At 46.4% G+C, this 18,010-nt stretch overlaps 1 protein-coding gene across 3 annotated transcripts in view; it reads right to left on the reverse strand.

Moving 5' to 3' along the window:
- ACSS3 (acyl-CoA synthetase short chain family member 3) overlaps positions 1–18,010 on the reverse strand; it is a 230,386-nt gene that overhangs the window by 107,861 nt on the left and 104,515 nt on the right. For all 3 annotated transcript variants that reach the window (XM_077471933.1, XM_077471934.1, XM_077471935.1), the window contains 3 exons: positions 17,326–17,466; positions 16,777–16,857; positions 16,600–16,695 (listed from right to left, as the gene is read on the reverse strand). In XM_077471933.1, the coding sequence (XP_077328059.1) occupies positions 16,600–16,695; positions 16,777–16,857; positions 17,326–17,466 (318 nt within the window). The remainder of the gene's footprint in view (positions 1–16,599; positions 16,696–16,776; positions 16,858–17,325; positions 17,467–18,010) is intronic.

An 18,010-nucleotide genomic window follows, 5' to 3' on the forward strand; every position in this document is an offset into this window, starting at 1 on the left:
GAGGACGTCATATGACGCCCTCCCGCCACAATAGGTGCGCCAACTGGTCCTCATTTGACGGCCGGCGGTCGGGAAGTAGTTAAAGATACTCATAAAAAGGTTCTCACAGGAATAGACTATTAAGCACCTGGAGAATCCACAATTCAGTTAAAGCAAAACATGAACAGGTCAAATACTTAGATCCTTTATTCAGGTCTCCAAATGCCGACCAATAGTCCTCTGACACATCTCTAGTGGTGGTCAGTGTTTGGAGACATGAGCATCCTAAGTATGTGGCCTGAATGTACCTGGTTTTGCTTGGCTGTAGTTTCCATAAATGTTTTATATACTTCAAATTTTTGGGTACCTTTTTGGGTACCTATTTAGCTTTTATAAATAACACTTACTTACCAGGGACAAGGAGGTTTGTTCATTTGTGTACAACATTCAATCCTCCTTCAGGATACATTTTACTTTCAAAAGATTTTTGTCAATCCAGAAGGAAAACACCACAGCACGTTAAAATTACATACATCGTGATGATTGACAATGCAATGGAGATGTGGGGGTACAAACATTCAGCAAGGAGACCAAGTTAGGTTGTTAGGCATTCTTCGTTAGTGATTAAATCTTCGATACTTCCCCAGGTATTTCAGCCATGGGTTAGAGTCAAGAGGGGAGCGGTAGCAGGATAAGAAAGGGGTCATCCCTGCCCCTGGCACCCCTAATGGGATCAATTTCAGCCAAGGGTGGATTCCCCCCATCCACCACCACATCCCCACCTCAAAACCATAAAAATAAAAATAAAAAGGAACAGTCGCTGGGGGAGTTGACATTTGGAAACCTCTATTGGGAAAGTCAGTAGACTACGAGGATTACATTGCTGCTAAAAACTATTAGTCAGAAAGGAATAGAGCATCTCCCAAAGTCAAACTATTAGAAGGAAGATGAGAAGGGGAGAGAAGAAGGGAATAGAAGGAAAAGAAGGAGGAGAAAAGTATGTGCCAACACCGGGGGTAAATGAGACACCTGCAAATAGGGCTCAAGGTTCCCAAACGATTTCAAATTTCTGGGTTGTGGGCATTAGAATACAAGAGATCTTGTGTTGTGCTGCCACTAAGGAAATCTTGGGCTGTTTCCAGGCCTAGCAATAGTGAGCTTTGCTCGTAAGAGGATAAAGTGTATCAGTATTTGTTTAGGCTTGGGGATTAGTGGGATATGGGCATTGAGTAGGATGACTGATGGGGACCTGGGGATTGTGCTTTTGATGACCTTGGATACAAGGTTAAAAAAATGTTTCCAGAATGATCTAATTCTGGGACACTCCCACCAGATATGTGCCATTGAGCCCAGGAGTTGACAGCCCCTGAAGCATAGTGAGTCTGCTGAGGGGTAAAGTCTAGTGGGGGTTAGGTACCATCTCGCTAGAACCTTTAAGTTGGCTTCAATCAGGGAAATGTTTAGGATTCCTTTGAAAGATTTGGTGCAGGCTGCCTGCCAGGTCTCCAAGTCGCACTTGTGTTGGAAGTCAGACTCCCAGGTCTTCATGAATATTTGTCAGTCGGGAGAGTGAGTGACAAATAGATTACACAGATGCCTCCCCTTTGCTCCATGGCCTGCCCATACCAGTTCATAAGCTGTAAATTTGGGTGGAAGAGGTTTGTCTATCCATAGTTTGTGTAGGAAGTGTGATATTTGTCCGAATCTGAAGCTTTCAGAGTTTGGGGGTTCTAATTTGCTAATGCAGTGACTAAGGGTGAAGGGACCATTGTAGGTGAAGAAATGTCCTACACGGTACATGCCTTTGTCCAGACACCAATTGAAAGATTCAATGTCTAGACCACGGGATTGTGAAAAAAGGGTGCCCTGTTGACACCAGAGCTGGCAGGTTTTGGAGGTTTTCCCATTGGTAGCAGAAGTGGGATAAAGTAGGGGCTAGAATTGGAGGTCGTTATTTCTGAGGGGACCAAAATATGAAATCCAGGTGAAATCCAGGGTGAAGTATATTGTGGAGAATTGGGCCACTCTAGCAGCTAAGTAGTACTTGTGTGGCAGTCCCTTTTGCCTGTGAAGATATAAAGTGTGTTGGAGGATTCTATATCCTGAGTTTCCCCACACAAATTTGAGTATCTTACATAGTTACATAGTAGGTGAGGTTGAAAAAAGACACAAGTCCATCAAGTCCAACCTATGTGTGTGATTATGTCAGTATTACATTGTATATCCCTGTATGTTGCGGTCGTTCAGGTGGTTATCTAATAGATTCTTGAAACTATCAATGTCCCCCGCTGAGACCACCGCCTGTGGAAGGGAATTCCACATCCTTGCCGCTCTTACAGTAAAGAACCCTCTTCGTAGTTTAAGTTTAAACCTCTTTTCTTCTAATTTTAATGAATGGCCATGAGTCTTGTTAAACTCCCTTTTGCGAAAAAAGTTTTATCCCTATTGTGGGGTCACCGGTATGGTATTTGTATATTGAAATCATATCCCCTCTCAAGCGTCTCTTCTCCAGCGAGAATAAGTTCAGTGCTCGCAACCGTTCCTCAAAACTAATATCCTCCAGACCCTTTATTAGCTTTATTGCCCTTCTTTGTACTCGCTCCATTTCCAGTACATCCTTCCTGAGGACTGGTGCCCTGAACAGCATACTCCAGGTGCGGCCGGAGCAGTCTTGTAGAGTGGGAGAATTATCGTTTAATCTCTGGAGGTGATCCCCTTTTTAATGCATGCCAATATTCTGTTTGCTTTGTTAGGCTCAGTAATGGAATGCAATGCCAAGCTGCTGCTATCATCTACTAGGACCCCAAGCTCCTTTTCCATCCTGGATTCCCGCAGAGGTTTTCCCCCCATCGTATAGATTGCATTCGTATTTTTGCCACCGAAATGCATTATTTTACATTTTTCTACATTGAACCTCATTTGCCATGTAGTTGCCCACCCTATTAATGTGATCTTTTTGCTTAGCTTAGTATTGTCCACAACTACAGAGATTGAACTGTTTACCCCATCCTCCAGGTCGTTTATGAACAAATTAAATAGGATTGGTCCCAGCACAGAACCCTGGGGGACCCCACTACCCACCCCTGACCAGTCCGAGTACTCCCCATTTATCACCACCCTCTGAACTCGTCCTTGTAGCCAGTTTTCAATCCATGTACTCACCCTATGGTCCATGCCAACGGACCCCATTTTGTACAGTAAAACGTTTATGGGGAACTGTGTCAAATGCTTTTGCAAAATCCAGATACACCATGTCTACGGGCCTTCCTTTATCTTTGAAACGATCTTAGGTAGTCCTTCCTAATGGTGATGGGGTGGGAGAGGAATAGCCATAGAATTCTTGGGAGTAAAGTTATTTTAATGGAGTTTATTCTGCCCAGCCAGGAGAGTTCATTTTTGGACCAGTTCTTAAGGTCTGGTCTGGATAGACATAACTAATAAAGAATGGTCTGACAGGGCCATATCTCCAAGGGCAATAGGTAGAAGGAATGTGGGAACCAGGATATGATAAATCCTGGTATATGTGTTGTGTGGTTGGGAGCAATGATTGAGTCCCGTTTGGAGGGTTTTTTCATTCTCGCCAGAAATCTGCTAAACTCTGATCATGTAGTAGCTTGGCTATTTTGTGGCTTGCTCTGGTACGTCGGGTCAATTGAGCCTTAGAAGGTAGGGATGGGCTATCTGTTCAAGTTGAACATGAGTTTGACTCGAACATTGGCTGTTCGCCCGTTTGCCGAACAGCGAACAATTTGGGGTGTTCGCGGCAAATTCGAAAAGTCGCGGAACACCCTTAAAAGTCTATGGGAGAAATCTAGAGTGATAATTTTAAAGGTTAATATGCAAGTTATTGTCATAAAAAGTGTTTGGGGACCCGGGTCCTGCCCCAGGGGACATGTACCATGCAGTTTTTTTCCAGGAGCAGTGATTTTAATAATGCTTAAAGTGAAACAATAAAAGTGAAATATTCCTTTAAATTTCGTCCCTGGGGTTGCCTATAGTATGCCCGTAAAGTAGCGCATGTTTCCCGTGTTTATAACAGTCCCAGAGCAAAATTACATTTCTAAAGGAAAAAAAGTATTTTAAAAGTACTAGCGCTGGTGCCGGCTATTAATGAATTGTCGGTCCCAACAATACACATAAAAGTCAATGAAAAAAAAAAAAAAGCGTGGGGGTCCCCCAAAATTCCATTACCAGGCCCTTCAAGTCTGGTATGGATATTAAGGGGAACTCTGCACCAAAATTCCAGACCAGACCCTGGGGACAAGGGCCTCATCCCCCCAACCCTTGCCCGGTGGTTGTGGGGGTCTGCGGGCGGAGGGCTTATCGGACTCTGGAAGCTCCCTTTAAACAAAGATCCCGCCAGATCCCACCCCCCGTGTGAATTGGTAAGGGGTACTGCAGCCTGCCAGGTTGCGTGCTTGGATAAGTGTCTGGTGTGGGTTTTTGGGGGAACACCACACCATTTTTTTTTTAATTTTGGTGCGGAGTTCCTCTTAAAATCCATACTAGACCTGAAGGGTCTGGTATGTCAGATCTAGTATGGATTTTTCGGGGGAACCCCCCACGCCATTTTTTTTCCATTTTTGTGTGGAGTTCCCCTTAATATCCATACCAGACTGGTAATGGAATTTTGGGGGACCCCCAAATTTTTTTTTTTTCAATGACTTTCAAGGATTTTCATGTGTATTGTCGGGACCAACAATTCATTAATAGCGGGCACTAGTGCTAGTACTTTTAAGTGACACTTCTTTCCTTTAGAAATGTACTTTTGCTCTGGGACTGTTGTAAACATGGGCAAAATGCGCTACTTTACAGGCATACTATAGACACCACCTTTATGGTTTGACTTTAAGCATTATTAAAATCACTGCTACCAAAAAAACAGCCGTTTTTAAAACTTTTTATTTGCATTGATACATGTCCCCTGGGGCAGGACCCGGGTCCCCAAACACTTTTTAGGACAATAACTTGCATATTAACCTTTAAAATCAGCACTTTTGATTTTTCATGTTCATGTCCCATATATATATATATATATATACACACACACACACACACACACACACACACACACACATACACACATACACCAGTCCGTAGCTGAAAGACAGACAGGCTGCTGTAGATGAACAATTCTGGAACAAATTCTGGTTATATAAAATTAAATGTTATGATCCCGCATGGAATCGTATAGAGAATCATACTCGATAGAGAACTAAATCTTCAAGTCTTTTTAGATCAACGATCTCCCTTAAATAAATCGGTTTTCTATCTGTGTTTTCTGTTCTTTGGTACACATGTTCGCTCTTTATATATAATAATAATAATAAAAATAATAACTATGTATACACAATTTTTTCTATATACAATAATTTTTGTGCCTGTATTCTTATGTATTCTACAAAGATCCATCCTATATTTTTCTTTATCTATTGTGTATGATTGATGGTGATGTGGCTACTTCAATTTGCACTTATCTATAGTTCCTTATTGGTAATATTGAATATTTTGGGTGGTGTCTTATGTTCTGTCTTGTGTGTGTTTGTTGTTTGTCTTTGTTCCCAGACAACCTTGTCTATTTATGGTGTTAGGTGTAGAATTTCTGCATACCCTTTATCAATTGGTTTGTTTTTTTCAATAAATTATACTTAACTGTTTATGCATTTTTTGGTTATTATTTCCCTGGGCTCTCCTGTGTGGCACTTGGCACTGTGCCTTCTTTCTGACACAGTGCACATTTTTACATACTCATGAAATGCCCTTTATGGAATTCTATTGTCATGGTCGTCCCGGTAATCCAGTGGCATATGGGAGACCTGCCCGCAGAATCCCCATGTTAAGAACTAACCGGTATCCATGGGCGCGCGTTGGCACGAACGGACGCACGCGGGTGTGCGTTGGTACGAACGGGCGCACACAGGTGCGTGAGGATACGAACGGGCGCACGTGGGTGCGTGATGATACGAACGGGCGCAGGCGGGTGCGCGAGGTCACGAACGGGCGCACGGTTACACGCGTGTGCGCGCAGACACGCCATGCAACCGTTTTTGGCGCCCAAAGGGCTACTTAAAGGAATCGGTCACTGTGCCTCCTTGCTGTCCAGTCTACAGCGTGTCCGGTGATCCTGCTATCTGCTATCTAGTTGTCTTTGATTCCTGTTTACCCGGCCTGTTCCTGACGACATCTGTTTGCTGCCTGCCACCGACCCTCGGCTTGTCTGACTACGCTTTTGTCTCTTCCTTGGAACCGCTGCTGCCCGCCTGTTACCGACCCGGCTCGTACCCTCGACCCTCTTCTGCCACCTGCTGTTCCAGCCTGACTGCTACATGCCTGCTGCCACCTGCTGTTCCAGCCTGACCGCTGAGAGTCTTCTGCCACCTGCTGTTCCTATCTGACTGCCGAGTGCCTGCTGTCAGCCGCTGTTCCAGCCTGACTGCCAAGTGCCTGCTGACCCTGCGCTCCTGTGGTTATTCTGCTTCCCCAAAGGTCCGGACCAGTCCAACACCAGCTTGGCACTTGTGCCCTCTGAACTCTTGAGTCCCCATCTCCACTTCCAGGGGTTCTCAAGCCAGAGGCTTACGAGAGGCCGCACCCTGCATTCTGGGCTCCTATACCAGGTACGCAACAGTACTGAACAGCCATGTCCGAGCCCACGCAGGGAGCTTCCCCTATGGACGAGCTCTGCCGCCACCTCGCTGGACTTACTCAGGCGGTGAAGAGTCTGCAGGAAGGCTATAGCCAGCTGGAGGAACGTGTCCAGGCCCTGTCTGCATCCTCGCCAGCTGCTTCCGGAACTACTGCTGCGCCTTCGGTGGTGATGTTGCCGCCAGAACCCAGGGTCCCCACACCTGAAAGATTCTCTGGCAACCGGGGTAAATTTAGGGCATTCCAAAATTCCTGTGAACTTTTCTTTGCCTTGCAACCAAGGACCTTTTCTCTCGAGGCTACCAAAGTGGGGTTTGTCATTTCTCTGCTGGCAGATGAACCCCAGGCCTGGGCTCATCGTCTCCTGGAAAAGAAGGATCCCTCTCTGAATACCTTGAACACCTTCTTTCAGGCTATGTCCCGGTTGTATGAGGATCCACAGCTAACCGCCACCGCAGAGGCAGTTTTACATGCGCTGCAGCAAGGCCCCAGACCCGTGGAGGACTATGTGTCGGAATTCCGACGCTGGAGTTCTGACACAAATTGGAATAATGCGGCTCTACGGTACCAGTTCCGTATGGGTCTTTCAGAGTCCTTGAAGGATGAACTGGCCTGAGTGGGCACCCCTGAGACTTTGGAAGCCCTCGTAGACCTGTCAATTCAGGTCTACGATAGCGTCGCTTGGAACGTTCCTCTGCAACTTCTCGTCCAGTTTGGATGTTGCCTCGAGTGCCTAGTTCCCCCCATTCTGCTTCTTCTGCTCCTGCCACGGCCACCCTGGACACTCCTGAACCTATGCAGCTGGGTTTGCTTCGACCTTCTTTGACACCCGAAGAACGCCAATGCCGTCGGGCAGGTAACCTCTGCCTGTATTGTGGAGAACCGGGACATTTCGTGCGCACTTGCCCTGCAAAGCTACGTAAGTGCTTTTCCATTTCTCCTGCTCTTGCCCCTGTTTTGCTGAACAGTGTTACTCATCTGGCTGTGCCTATTCTCTTTCAGCTCCCAGGAGGGAATATTTGAACCAGCGCAATAATTGACTCAGGGGCCTGTAGTGGCTTCATGGACTTGTCCTTCGCTTTAAAATATAACATTCCCCCTCGGTCTAGGGCAAAAGGACTCTCTGTGTATTTGGCTGATGGCTCTACCCTCAAATCTGGTCCAGTAACTCAGGAGACTTTACCTCTGTTTGCCACCATTGCCGGGACTCACCAGGAGTTACTGTGTTTGGATGTCATCAAGTCTCCTCTATTTCCCATCATATTAGGCATGCCCTGGCTGAGAGCTCATAATCCACAGATCGATTGTATTTCAGGGAAGATGGAATTTCTCTCACCCTACTGTTTTCAGCATTGTCTACCGGGAGTCAATGAAGCCCCTTCTTCTCTGCTTTGCCTGGAAGTAGATACTGAAATCCGTCAAGCTGTACCCGAAGTCTACCACAGCTTCCTGGACGTTTTTAGTAAGAAGGGCGCGGAAACCCTACCTCCACACAGGCCGTACGACTGTCCGATAGAACTGCTCCCCGGAGCGGAGATTCCTTTTGGGAGAATTTTTCCATTGTCGGAAATGGAATTAGGGACCTTGGAGACTTACCTGGATGACAACCTGGAAAAGGGATTTATCCGACCCTCCACCTCCCCGGCGGGTGCGGGAATCTTCTTCGTAGAGAAGAAAGACCATTCCCTACGTCCTTGTGTTGATTATCGGGCACTTAATAAGATCACCATCAAGAACCGTTATCCTTTTCTACGAGAAAAGAACGCGACTGGGTGCAGGAGGGATTTAGGTCCTTGTCTCTGAGAAAGTACTGCCGCAACCTCTATCTCAGAGGCATCGACTTCCAGGATGTATGGCAGGGTTGAGTCGGGGTGTTTTAGGACTGAAGCTGAAAAGAACAAGTCTTTCAAGGTAGTAAAGGCCACTTCAGGAGTCCACTGGAACTTCATGCCCTGCTTGGTCAATCCTGTGATGGGTGAAATGATGGTGGAGAACCCCCCTTATGAACTTCTTGTAGAAGTTCCGAGGCAGAGAGGAACTATGACGTTGGTGATCGTGAACTATTGGCAATCAAGGCGGCTCTCGAGGAATGGCGCCATCTTCTGGAAGGAGCAGCCCACCCGATCCGCATTTATACTGACCACAAGAATCTGGAGTACCTGAAGACTGCCAAGAGACTAAGACCACGACAGGCCAGGTGGGCACTCTTTTTCACCAGATTCTCATTCCATATAACCTATCGCCCCAGGTCAAAGAACACCAAGCCTGACGACTTGTCACGAATGTACAGTGAACCTGAAGCTCCTTTGTCCCCGGATACCATCCTGCTTCAGGAAACTTCCTCCTGCTCCAAGGGGACTTACTGTCCCAAATTAAGCAAGCTTCCACTAGTGTTGTTTTCCCGCCTGATACCACTCTACTGGCCAGGGATGACCTTCTATGGTATAAGGGCAAGATTTACGTCCCCCAGGAGGTGCGAGTTTCGATCCTTAGCTCTTGTCATGACCACTTGCTGGCTGGCCATTTTGGAGTGCATAAAACCTCTGAACTACTTCAACGCACGTTCTGGTGGCCACAGTTAAAGAAGGACTGTAAGGAGTATGTGGAGGCATGTGTTACCTGCATCCAGAACAAGGGCAGCAAGTCTAAGGCATGGGGTCTATTGAAGCCGTTCCCCGTCCCGGAGAGACCTTGGCAGATGATTTCCATGGACTTCATTGTCGAGCTGCGACCTTCGGAAAATTGTTCCACGATCTTTGTGGTGGTGGATAGACTATCTAAGATGGCCCACTTCCTGCCAATGAAGGGCACTCCTTCTGCCGCGGAGACGGCCAAGATGTTCATCAGGGAAATATAGAGACTCCATGGCATCCCCGCGAATATCACGTCGGATCGGGGAGTGCAATTCACTTCCAAGTTCTGGAGGGCACTTTGTGGGGCCCTGAAGATAGACCTCTGCTTCTCCTCTGCCTATCACCCCCAAACCAATGGCCAAACTGAGAACGAATCAGACGCTGGAACAGTATTTGCGCTGCTTTTCCTCGTTTTCCCAAGATGGATTGGGCTCCTCTTCTACCCCTTGCCGAATTTGCTTACAACAATTCTGTTCACTCTGCCACGAAACAATCCCCGTTTTTTGCGAATTACGGTTTCCATCCTCTGCTCCTGTCCAACAATCTCCCAGAATGTCCGGTACCAGCCGTCCAAGAAAACCTCAACTTCTTCAAGTCAAACAATAGGCTTTTGCAGGAGACCATGACAAGAACTCAGAACTACAATAAAGAGGTGTTCGACAGGAAAAGAAGGGGGGAACTTGATCTCAAGGTCAGGGATCAGGTTTGGTTATCCACCTTGAACTTAAAACTGGCTTGCCCGTCCAAAAAATTGGGTCCAAAATTTGTGGGCCCCTTTCCGGTTGTAAGGAAGGTGAATAGTGTGGCATATGAGCTGAAGTTACCAGAGTCATTTCGGATTCATCCGGTTTTTCACGTGGCCTTACTCAAACCCGCAGTTCCAGATTCCTTTGCCAATCGGAAGGTCGGTCCCCTGAACCTGTGATCGTCGATGGAGAAATCGAATACGAGGTAGAATCCATCTTGGACTGCAGGAGAAGACGCAACCAAATTCAATTTCTGGTGAAGTGGAAGGGGTACGGGCCTGAGGAAAATTCCTGGGAGCCGGAGTCCAATATCCATGCCAGGAGATTGATTCTTGCCTTTGAGAAGTCCCATCCGGGTAAGATGGCACAGTTGGGCATCCGGAGGCTGCCTGTCACGTACCAGGTGGTAGAGCCTGACTTGCAGGAGGTGACCTCTCTTGCAGCTCCGACTCAAGTGCCCTGGTAGTGTATACAGGTAACACAAGAGTCAAGAGGGGCACGAGTGTCTGGCAGGATCAACAGCTGGATCAGGGAATGGCTGGACTCGGAGGGAAACAGGATCAGCAGGCAGATGCAGGAAGCTGAAGTAGAGCGGCAGGCAGAGAGGCTGGACCAGGACACCAATGCAGGAACTCAGGCAGAGGCAGGACTTCAGGCAGGTGCTGGAACCACTACTGGAGGTAGAACAGCAGACGGCACCGGAACAGGAGGCTGGAAGCAGAGCAGTCAGACAAGCCGGGTCGGAGGTCAGGCGGTCAGCAGAGGTACCAAGGATCAAGCAGGTGGATGGTCGGACGAGCCGGGTCGGTAAACGGGCAGGCAGAAAGGCACCGAAGGATCAAGCAGAGGGAAGGTCAGGCAGGCCGAGGTCAGATGCAGGCGGATAGCAGGAGCAGTAGGTAAACAAGCCGGGTCAACAGGTCACAGAAGGCAGGTTCTCAGAATCAGGGCACTCGCACGCTGTAGATCAGACAGCAAGAACTGGATGTGACCAACTGAGTTAAATAGCCCGCCTGGCGCCAACGAGCGCGCGTGCGCACGCACGCACACGGACGCGCACAAGCGCGCACCTGCGGACGCGCGGCGGAAGGTCCGGACTGACCACTGCTGGCAGGATCCTCGTGACACTGCCCCTTGGGGGGGGGGCAATGTCATGGTCGTCCCGGTAATCCAGTGGCATATGGGAGACCTGCCCGCAGAATCCCCATGTTAAGAACTAACCGATATCCATGGGCGCGCGTTGGCGCGAACGGACGCACACGGGTGCGCGAAGATACGAACGGGTGCACGGTTACACGCGGGTGCGCACAGACACGCCGTGCGACCGTTTTTGGTGCCCAAAGGGCTACTTAAAGGAATCTGTCACTGTGCCTCCTTGCTGTCCAGTCTACAGCGTGTCCGGTGATCCTGCTATCTAGTTGTCTTTGATTCCTGTTTACCCGGCCTGTTCCTGACGACGTCTGTTTGCTGCCTTCCACCGACCCTCGGCTTGTCTGACTACGCTTTTGCCTCTTCCTTGGAACCGCTGCTGCCCGCCTGTTACCGACCCGGCTCGTACCCTCGACCCTCTTCTGCCACCTGCTGTTCCAGCCTGACTGCTGAGTGCCTGCTGCCACCTGCTGTTCCAGCCTGACCGCTGAGAGTCTTCTGCCACCTGCTGTTCCAGCCTGATAGCTGAGTGTCTGCTCCCACTTGCTGTTCCGATCTGACTGCTGAGTGCCTGCTGTCACCCGCTGTTCCAGCCTGACTTCCAAGTGCCTGCTGACCCTGCGCTTCTGTGGTTCTTCCGCTTCCCCAAAAGTCCGGACCAGTCTTACACCAGCTTGGCACTTGTGCCCTCTGAACTCTTGAGTCCCTGTCTCCACTTCCAGGGGTTCTCGAGCCAGAGGCTTACGAGAGGCCGCTTCCTGCATTTTGGGCTCCTATACCAGGTACGTGACATCTATCGATATGTCCAACTGTGCCACTGGGTTTCTTTGTTGAGGCGCAACTCCTCCTACGCTTTTCAAAAGACATTATTTGAACACCTTTGCTTCTATTCCTCCGGGGCTCCAGGGGCTATCTGAAAAACGTACTCTTCTCTAAACTATGGATCTGCCTGGGGCCTCGTCCTATAAGTTGTGGTGGGAACAGGAACTGGACACCTCTATTGAACCAGAGGACTGGAAAAAGGCTTGGTCCTCTGTGGCTAAGTACTGCTTCAACACGGCTACTCTAGAAGCTGCTTACAAAGTCCTTCTATGATGGTACTGGATTCCAGCCCGGATTGTGAGTTCTAACCCATCCTATAGTGACCGGTACTTTAGAGGGTGTGGCTGGCATGGCGATGTAGTGCACATTTGGTGAACTTGTCCTTACCTCATATGGTTTTGGTCCAGAGCGTTTGGATGCCTACATTCCTTATTTCATATACTCATACACAGAGATGCTAAAATTGCCTTGCTAAACTGCCCAATTCAGGGCTTTTTCTCGTACCAACAGAAACTGACTTACTACTTGTTTATTGGGGCCAAAAGTGTCATAGCCAGAGCTTGGAGGAGGCCCTCTGTTCCTTCCGCCATGCTGAAGAGCACTCTAACTCATCTTATGATCAAAGAGAAAAGAATTGTAAATGACTCCCACTCCAAATTTCTTAAAGTGCTGTCACCTCAGTGGTCCTATGCTCTTCCCACTTTGCACCTGAGCAGTTTGGGCCTCTCCTGAGAGTGGACCTGTCACCTCCCCCTTCTGCAGGACTTTCCCTTCTCCCTTGCCTTTTTTCTATTCTGTTCTTCGTTTACAGACCCCTTTTCTTTTCTCTCTTCTTTTTGCAACCGAGACCATAACTTGGCTGCCCTTTGTTTCCTTTACTTTTAGGTGACACTGGATTCTCAGATTTAGGGCTGCCTTATGTCAAAAAGCAGCCTCCGTTACTATATCCCAAATTTTTTCATAGCTCTTTACCGAATGTTCACCCCGACCTGTGCCGGGGGTACATAATGGACCAGTGCACGAAATAAATCCCGCTGTAATCTTGTGCACCTGAATCAAGGGCCCTAGATAGTCCACTCTTATGCCCTGGAAATCTATAGGGACCTCTGGGTTATCCCACTAGATCATCCAGTGGACAGCCTATGCCTAGAAAAAGTTATTTGACTGTTATACTCACGGAACTATACCCCTGCTTAGGTGAATGTTTGTCACGTTCTATTTATAACAATAACAATTATTGTAACAGAAAATTTTGGGTTGTTGTGGAAACAAGGATTGGTGATAAAGCCTCAATGGAGACACTGTTTTTCCCATCACTCTTACACCGTGTACACACGATCAGACTTTCCGACAGACTAGATCCGACTGACTTTTCGAACGAACGGACTTGGCCACACACAAACGGGCTAAATCCATTCGAAAGTCCATTCATTTTGGACATGACGACGTAAACGGGACTAAACAAGGAAGTTCAATAGCCAATAGCTTCCCTTGTGTCGTATTTGGTCCGTCGAACCAGCACACAGACGAACATTTTTCACGATTTTAGCCTGCAGGAGTCGAGTCCATTGGATTGATTTGAAACATGTTCTATTTCTAGGTCAGTCTAATTTTTTTTCGAAAAAACGATCGGACCAGCTCACACACGATCGGGTTGTCCGACTGATTGATTCCGTCTGACCTAGTCCGGTCATGTGTACGCGGCATTACATGATGAATTTCCCTTCCTAGGGGTAGATTTCCTTTCACTTTCTGTAGGCTACCTACGTTTGTAAGTATGAGTCGTATGCAAGTTTGATGTTTGAAACTTGGAGACTGTCTGTACACATTTAAAATGTTAGCACCTGAAAGCCCAGCAAAATTATATAAGGAGCCAACACTAAGAACTTGAACATACATTATATTACCAAAAGTATTGCGACACCTGCATTTATACGCACATGAAATTTAATGGCATCCCAGTCTTAGTCCACAGGGTTAAATATTGACTTGGCCCACCCTTTGCAGCTATAAAAGCTTAAACTTTTCTGGGAAGTCCACAAGGTTTAGGATTGTGTCTATGGGAATGTTTGAGCATTCTTCCAGAAGCGCATTTGTGAGGACAGGCACTGATGTGGACGAAAAGGCCTGGTTTGCAGTCTCCGCACTAATCCATTCCAAAGTTGTTCTATCACGTTGTGCATGCCAGTAAATTTTCTCCACCCCAAACTCACTCATCCATGTCTTTATGGACCTTGCATTATGCACTGGTCCAAATCATTTGGTGGAGGGGGGGATTATGATATGGGGTTGTTTTTCAGGGGTTGGGCTTGGCCCCTTAGTGCCAGTATAAAGAACTCATTTTGAACAACCTCATGCTCCCAACTTTGTGGGAACAGTTTGGGGATGGTCCCTTCCTGTTTCAACATGACTGTGCATCAGTGCACAAGGTCCATAAAGACATGGAGGAGTGAGTTTGGTTGGAGGAACTTGACTAGCCTGCACAGAGTCCTGATGTTAACCAGATAGAACACCTTTGGGATGAATTAGAGCGGTGACCGCGGGCCAGGCCTTCTCATTCACATCAGTGCCTGACCTCACAAATGCAATTTTAAATCCCATAGACACACTCCTAAACCTTGTGGATAGCCTTCTCAGAAGAGTTTAGCTGTCATAGCTGCAAAGGGTGGGCCAACTCACCTGTGTTGCCATTGTGCTGGGTGTTCAGTGTGCTCCTGTACCTTTAAGAAGGGGTGACTCCCCTTCAGTCCACCTGCTGTCACCTAGCCATCAGAATGCATGTGCCTCCACTGTGGGGACACTCATAAGTTAGTGTTAGGTACCACAGATATAGGGGTGCCTTGGCGGGGCTCTGTGGCTTACGCATGCATTTGCAAATGTGTGCAGACTAAACCCCTGTTTTTAACGCATATTGTTAGACAGGTTATTTGGTGGTCTGTGGGCTGGTGGTAAGTAAAGCTTGGTTTTTTCCTCGGTTTATCCTTGGGTTTGTTTGCAACTCAATATTGAACCCTACAGACTAAGGCTCCATGCACACTGAAGCTCAAAAAAGCTATTTCTGGACGCCAGATTGCTGGCAGAAAACGCTGGTTGAAAAACCTGCTTTTAACAGCGTTTTATACTAGCGTTAATGAGCGTTAATGAGCGTTTTACAGCGTTAGCGTTAATGGGCGTTTTTTATAAAAATACACAGAGGACACTCCAAAAATCCCACAATGCATTGAAAAATAGAATGCCGAACACTAATGAACGAGCGTTAATGAGCGTTAATGAGCGTTAATGAGCGTTTGTCGTTTTTTGCCGCTGAAAAACGGCACTTTGAACGCGAATTTCTGGCGTTCAGAAAAAAGCCCATAAACTCCACTGCTCATTAAAGCTGAAAAACGTCCATGTGTGCATGGACACATAGGCTAACATAGAGTGGAGTTTATGGGCTTTTACAAAAAACGCCCAAATGCCAATAAACTGCAGTTTATCAGCTTCAGTGTGCATGGAGCATAAGACTGGGATGACATTAAATTTCATGTGCATGTAAAGACTTTTGGTAATATAGTGTATAGGCAAAATACATGTTACCCATGTGTCAGTAAATGTTTTTTATCATAATTATGCAGGAAACACTTACGTATTCACATTAAACACCATAAATCTGTTATGTTAAAGTAGGTTAAGAATTAATATTGAAGGATAACTGTTCTGTGTGTCTGAAAATAATCACCTGGCAGAAGAGACAGCAGACTAAGGCCGCGTACACACGAGAGGAATGTCCGTCCAACTTAGTCCGCTGAAACACATTTCAGCGGACAGTCCGCTCGTGTGTGGGCTTCAGCTGACTTTTTCAGCGGACAGTCTGGCGGACTAAGTCTTTCGGAATTTCCGTAATATTGTCCGTCCAACTTTGGTTTCAGCGGACAGTCCGCTCGTGAGTAGGCAAGTTGGACGGACTAAGTATGGCGCATGCTCAGAAAGGATTTACACGGCCGAAGGTTGCATTGCAGTGTATTGGACGTCGTATTTCTAGTCCCGTCGTACGTGCCGTACACGTCATCGCGCAAGCTTTCAACGGACTGTCTGTTCATCGTGTGTGGTCAAGTCCGTTCATTCAAAAGTAGGACGGACTGTCTGTCGGACTTAGTTGGCCAGACAGTCCGCCCGTGTGTACGCGGCTTTACATTTCTTATCTTACGGGGGAAAATATAGAAAATAAGTTAAGGACAGGTTTTAGGGCTGTCCACTATAAATGGAGAATGGTTGTTTTACTTTCATGTATCTCTTACAATAATTGGAAGAAATAAATATTTGATGGCATAATAGAGGACATCTTCAGGTTTTATTCTTTTGCAATATACATGGTGCCCTTACTTCCATGTAGCTCTCGCAATAATTGGAGAATAACAAAAGAGTTATGGAGTAAATGAGAACATCTTCAGGGCATGGCTAGGTTAATATTTAAAAAAAGGTGTCTCCCATATAAAACCTGCTTTATATACTGTACATTCAAATAAAAATCATTATCTTAGCTTTAGAAGGGGGTGAGATCATATTCTATACATCTATAAACTGTACGAGTTGCAAAGTCATAATGATAATCTTGCTTATAACATACGGATGTTAACAGTGCTTACCTCGTACAATACTGTTGTGTTACCATGCAGTAGTGGTCCATAGCATATATATGAATGTCCAACAACCCAGCCTAAATCAGAAGCAGCCCACCAAACCTGGAACAAAAAGACTTTAGGCTACAATCTGATATTCAATGTGCAATAGCTGGAAATGTAAAAACGGAAGCTGACCCTTACCTCACCAGGCTTCAGTCCATAGATGGCTGACATTGTCCAGTTTAACATGACGGCATACCCAGCTGTGCATCTTACTACACCCTATGTTTAAGACAAGCCAAGAATGGTTTTATTATAGGACAAATGCATATTTATCTATGTCAAAGACAGTTACAGCATAGTAGGTATACAAAACAACATCCTTGTCTGTTTTTTCTTTGTTCTCATTCAAATAAAAATGCACTAGGGGAGATGTACTAAAACTGGAGCAATCAGAAATCTGGCGCAGCTGCATGGTAGTCAATCAGCTGCTACTTTCAGCTTGTTTAATTCAGCTTTGAAAATAAAACCTGGAAGCCGATTGGTTTCTAGGTAGAGTTACACCAGATTTTCCATGCTCTAGTTTTAGTCTTCCCCAATGTCTCCTCTTTTTCTAGATTATGTAAAAGGTTGGATGAGCAGAACAGAAGAAGAGAACAACTGTTTATTCAATAAACTGTGTGGTAAGTTTTCAGAACAAATAAACAAACGTAATGAAAGTGTGACACAGACAATAAAAGTTTGCATTACCTTTGGAACGCCCGTTGTGCCTGATGTATAGAGCACATAGAGCGGGTGGCCAGATTCGACAGGAATGCAATCATGAGGATGAGCTTTTGCAATCTCTTCTGCAAAGTCAATATCTCGTCCAGGAGTAAGATTGACTTGTTCCTGTATAAAAAGAAAATTGGTATACTAACAATTTTGGCTGGAAATATTTATATTTATTTGCCATTTTGGACCATTCTAACCTGTTTTAATTGGGAATCTGTAGAAAATACAGCAATATATCAAACAGAAGTGTTTATACAACTTATTCTGCCCTTTTAGGTTCTTCTCTCAACTCCTCATTAACATGCTGATTACATTTTTAAATATATCATTTCCATCCATATTTTAGCCTCTGTGACATCTTCACTAAGTCAGTGTCAAATGCCTTAAAAGTGGATTTAAAAGGCAGAAAGCATATAGCTTGGCTCTGTCGCATCTAAGCAGGGCCGTCTTTAAGGCAGGGCAAAAAGGGCAGCTGCCCTGGGCCCTGTCATTGTTGTGGGGCCCAAAGCAGCTGCCTCATACTTGCCAACTATCCTGGTTTAAATTCCCTTGTCCCTTGAAGTTTTAGTCCCATGCTGTGTCCCGATATCTCAGTGTGAACTGCTGCTACTAATGCTGCCCAGCTCTGCCCTATTGTTGTGTACAGGTGACTCACCTGCAG

The sequence above is a fragment of the Lithobates pipiens genome, unplaced genomic scaffold (assembly GCF_037356315.1).
Source record: "Lithobates pipiens isolate NorthernLeopardFrog02 unplaced genomic scaffold, aLitPip1_a1.2 Scaffold_8, whole genome shotgun sequence".
Classification (NCBI taxonomy): Eukaryota; Metazoa; Chordata; class Amphibia; order Anura; family Ranidae; genus Lithobates; species Lithobates pipiens.